At 35.6% G+C, this 4,302-nt stretch overlaps 1 protein-coding gene across 1 annotated transcript; it reads left to right on the top strand.

The window, feature by feature from the left end:
- Window positions 1-407: 407 nt before the first annotated feature.
- LOC132613006 (uncharacterized) lies at window positions 408-3,041 on the top strand. Its single transcript, XM_060327069.1, has 7 exons — window positions 408-480; window positions 553-791; window positions 864-1,000; window positions 1,232-1,343; window positions 2,258-2,350; window positions 2,428-2,535; window positions 2,631-3,041. The coding sequence occupies exons 1-7, from the start codon at window positions 408-410 to the stop codon at window positions 3,039-3,041; spliced, it is 1,173 nt and encodes a 390-aa protein (XP_060183052.1).
- The last annotated feature ends 1,261 nt before the right edge of the window (window positions 3,042-4,302 follow it).

Raw genomic sequence — 4,302 nt, 5'->3', positions numbered from 1 at the left:
GGTTAAACCATATGTGTCTTGTTGGTACAAGGATATCCTGCAGAATCTTCATCATGTATTATATCAGATTTTTAATAATATGTATCATGCTTATTATTTTTGTCCTCCAGATTTTCTCACTTTTCAGTCTTAGATTTACACAGATCTTGATAGTCATGAGTCAACAAGGGCCTTCAAAAAGAAACAAAAGAGCTCAAAGCAGAACATATGCTAAAACGGGTTCATTGTTATCCTTAGCAAATAAAAAACGGCAGTTATTAACCACAAACGAAACTGTTCAAGCTATAAGGTCAGAGAGAGAGCACCTGCTAGAATTAATTGGAGAACAGCAGCCAGTAGCACCACAATCTAACCAAAATGAGCAACTTGTAGAAGAGCAACATGTAGAGGAGTAACAGCCCATTGAGATGCAGCAGCCCGTCGAGGAGCAACAGCCTGTCGATTCTACAATTCCTCCCACAAATGAACAATCTGAAGAAGGTAACACATAGCTTACGAACTTATGAAATTCATCCATGACTTCTAATTTCTTGTATTTTCTTTTAACTTTAGGCCTTTCGACTCATAAAAGAAAAAGAGGTAGAACGCAAATGCATAGGGTGCATAGCCGACATGAGCGTAAATTGATCCTACTGAATAGGCTCAATCAACCTATTGGTCCCACTGAAGATGTTGTAATAGCGTTTGGTAGCTTCCTCGGTACATTAGCGAGGACTGCGACCCTTTGCCCATTTGATATACTTGATTGGAGGAAAATGGACACAAAAGATGATTTATGGACATATACCAAGGTTTGAAGGTTTCAATATTTAAGTATCTGTTAAAAGTGTTGTTTTTGCTAACAAAATGACACAAAATTGTAGGAGAAATATGATATTCCTGAAGCTGGCAAAAAGTGGACTTTGAAAGCAATTCATGCTGCTTGGAGAAGGCATAAAAGTGACTTGAAGAAACTTTGTTACAAACCAAAAGTCACTGATGAAATCATAATGGCAAAAAGGTCAGGTCATATTCCGGAATGTCAATTTAAAGAGCTCCTCGAATATTGGAAGTCTAAGAAATTCCAGGTAAAATATATTTCCAGAATACATTTGTCTTCTCTGGTGCAAGTGCTCTTCTGTCTCTCTGTCTTCTCTGGTGCAAGTGCTCTTCTGTCTCTCTGTCTTCTCTTTCTTTGCTGCTATATGGCTGTCGTTGTAGGTTTTTTTTACCTTTCTCTTCTCTATTGCAGTATCACTACTGCTACTGCTTTCTTTTTTCTTGTAATTTCTCTTCTTATCTTCTTGTCTCTGTTGCAATCTTTATGTGTCATAGATATAGTTGGCGGAAACAAGAGACCACTTGTTCTGTGAATGTATTTTTTGCTTGAGGATGGAACAAAAATCACATAGGAAGACAGTCTATGTAGAAAGAGAGAAATCTTGGATTTTTTTAAAGGACTGCCAGATATTATAAATAGTATAGAAAAAGAAATAGTATTTGTATGAAATATCAAGGAAACTGCTGCAAAAAGACTTCTCAATCTGGATAGCCATCATACTCTACTATTATTAATCTTGACATAATCAAGCAGTTTCACCCAAAACCATCCAGATTATTAAATGTATCGCTGAAACAATGTCCTCTCAAAGAAGCAATCCAATTTTCCTGGAGACAGACCATTCCTAGCCACATTGTGTATGGGATTTGGGAAAAGCTTAAGATCCTAAAATCTAGTACAAAGAAGATGAATAGAGAAATGTCAACACTAGAAACCAGGATGGTGATCAGGAGAACATTCATCAGGAAAGGTGCATCTGATTGAGAGACTACATTTCAACAATTCAATCTTGTACAGATCTTTTGAGTTTTTACATGTAGATAACACATTGGTTTTGAGTGGATTATCTGATAATTTGTAGGATTGATCTAGTGGTGGTATTAAGATTTCGATGTTATATAACCAGCTGGAATGGATTTATCCTAACAAGCTACATATCATGATATAGATGCTGCAGTTTTCAGATTACAACACAGTATTTGATTACTTGAAAAAAAAATTTCAATTGGAATGAGCCATCCCAGTGGCCTTTTGAGGGGAAAAAAAAAAGGAAAACTGCTCTTACTGTTTAGTTGTTTTAGGATAAAATTGACTTACTAGCTTTCTATGCTGATGTTGTATGCGAATAACTGTCTATTTTGAGCTTGGTTGTGGCTGTAATAGTTTTTACTGGTTATTTTTATAGTTAATACATTTAATTGATTTATTTATTTGCAGAAAATGTCTAAAACAAATACTGAGAATCGGAAGAAGTTGTTGAATCCGCACATAGTCGGTAAAAAAAGTTTCGCTGTAGTCCGCAATAAATTGGTGTGTTCTCTTATTTTTTTATTAAGTCTTAACTTGTCATTTTAAGCGATTTTTAATATCCATTTTGATGTGACTAGGAAAAAACCAAGGGAAATGTATCACTTAAGGAGATCTTTGTGGAAACAAGAGCAAGGAAACCCAGGCGCTTGTACAAGGAGTCAAATGAAGACACAACTAGTAAAATTGTATGTATATTACGTATTGCAAGTTTTTATTGAAATAAATTATTTATTGTTAGTTTTTGTTTACTTGAATGCGGTTGTTGGATTTTCTTTGTTAGGTTGAAATGGAGGAAATTGAAACACAACTAGGCATAGATGGTAGTCAGCCTGTTGATACATACTCAGCCGTTATGGGTCCAGAACATCCGGGACGTCTAAGACTATATGGACGGGGGGTTACAAAGACTTCTTTGAAAGGAAAAGCTGGAACTTTTGAACCAACTTCAAATGCCACAAATGATGTAGTGCAAGAAATGCAAGAAAGGATCCAAAAAATGGAGGAACAAATGGAGGAACAAATGGAGGAACAAAAGAGAACTATGCGAGCAGAAGTTACTGCAGACATTACTGCAAAAGTAGTTGAAAAACTCCAACGTGCAGGATTAATTAGTCCAGACATGCTAGTAGCATTGTGTGCTGCTTCACCGGGAGAAGCTACGTCTACACCACAAGCAGCTAGCAACAATTAAGGTTAGTCTGACTTCTTCTCTGTTGCGATATAGCTGACTTATATTGGTTCTACAAATTGCTATACAATGAACGTGGTAAAATTAAACTAAAGCTTGGAAAAAAAGTTGCTGATAAGTTGCATGCACATTTGTGTGTTGTTGTATATATTGTCAGCTAAGTGGTGTCCGAAGTTTGGCCCCTTGGTGCATAGCTCAGTTGCATTTTCTCTATAGCCATCTCTTCTGCAATGTCCTATGTTGCTTGTGTTGTTTTCCTTATGTAATAATCAGCTAATTAATGTCCCAAGTCTGCATCCTTAGTGCACCAAGTAGTTGACAAATCTGGCTGTGATCAGCCTGTATCCTATCCATATATGCAACCTGCAGTTCTGCAGTTTTAAAATAGCTGCAGTTGCATGCTTTCCAATTTTTATGAGTAACCTGCATATAAATAGTATTTACATTTCTCCTATCCTGCAAACTAAAAAAACCAGCTGCACCACCTCTGCTGTGTGTAAATTTCCTTGCATAAAAGACTTGCACAACATAGACAATTTTGTTTAAAAGTCAAATAGGTATGCAGAAAGAATAGGAATTTCCTGGGCATACCATCATTACAAACATAGAGTATGGTTCTTTGGTTCTATTCATTTATGCTACTTATGTGAAATTGACGTGTTGTCCTTGTCTTTGTCGTATTCCTGTTTAAGATTTATAGTAGCAATATCTCTCCCTCTTTTTTTTTCTGAAAAAAAAAGTCCAATAGGAACTTTGGTGCCTAGGGCTAATTTTATAAATTTTTCTCGGAACAACTTCAAAGGTCCTTACAAATGTAGCCAAAAAGGTTAATAAAAAATGAAAGAATTAAACTAACGACCAACTTAAGTCTTCAATGATGACTTAAATTGGTGCTACAAATTGCTAATGGATTATTAAATCTAATTATAATTCTGGAAATTTTAAGACTTAACTAGATTTTGATCATAGAATAACCAAAAACCAGCTTCTGTGACTTTTATGCTTGCACAACCTCTTATGCTCCTGAAAGCAACTGCTGCAAAACTGTTTCTTTCTTGCCGTTTTTTCCTTTTCCAGTTGAGGCACAGATACTTGCCAACATTCTGAATTTCTGCATTTTGCTGGTAGCAGTCCCAAGTACTTATTATATATCAATAAATCCACAAATTTGTATAAGCAGGAATATAAAATACTTGAAAGAAAATGCTAAGATACTATATGAAACATTCTCCAGCAGCTACTTCTATGTCATATGATTTTGATT

The sequence above is a fragment of the Lycium barbarum genome, chromosome 10 (genome assembly GCF_019175385.1).
Source record: "Lycium barbarum isolate Lr01 chromosome 10, ASM1917538v2, whole genome shotgun sequence".
Classification (NCBI taxonomy): Eukaryota; Viridiplantae; Streptophyta; class Magnoliopsida; order Solanales; family Solanaceae; genus Lycium; species Lycium barbarum.
Note: the sequence above shows the minus strand (reverse complement) of the source record. Positions and strands in the feature narration are given on the sequence as shown.

Coding starts and splice junctions, on each gene's coding strand:
- LOC132613006 (XM_060327069.1), top strand. CDS start 408: ATGCAGCAGCCCGTCGAGGAGCAACAGCCTGTCGATTCTACAATTCCT. Junction 481..552: donor AAATGAACAATCTGAAGAAG/GTAACACATAGC, acceptor TTTTAACTTTAG/GCCTTTCGACTCATAAAAGA. Junction 792..863: donor ATTTATGGACATATACCAAG/GTTTGAAGGTTT, acceptor ACAAAATTGTAG/GAGAAATATGATATTCCTGA.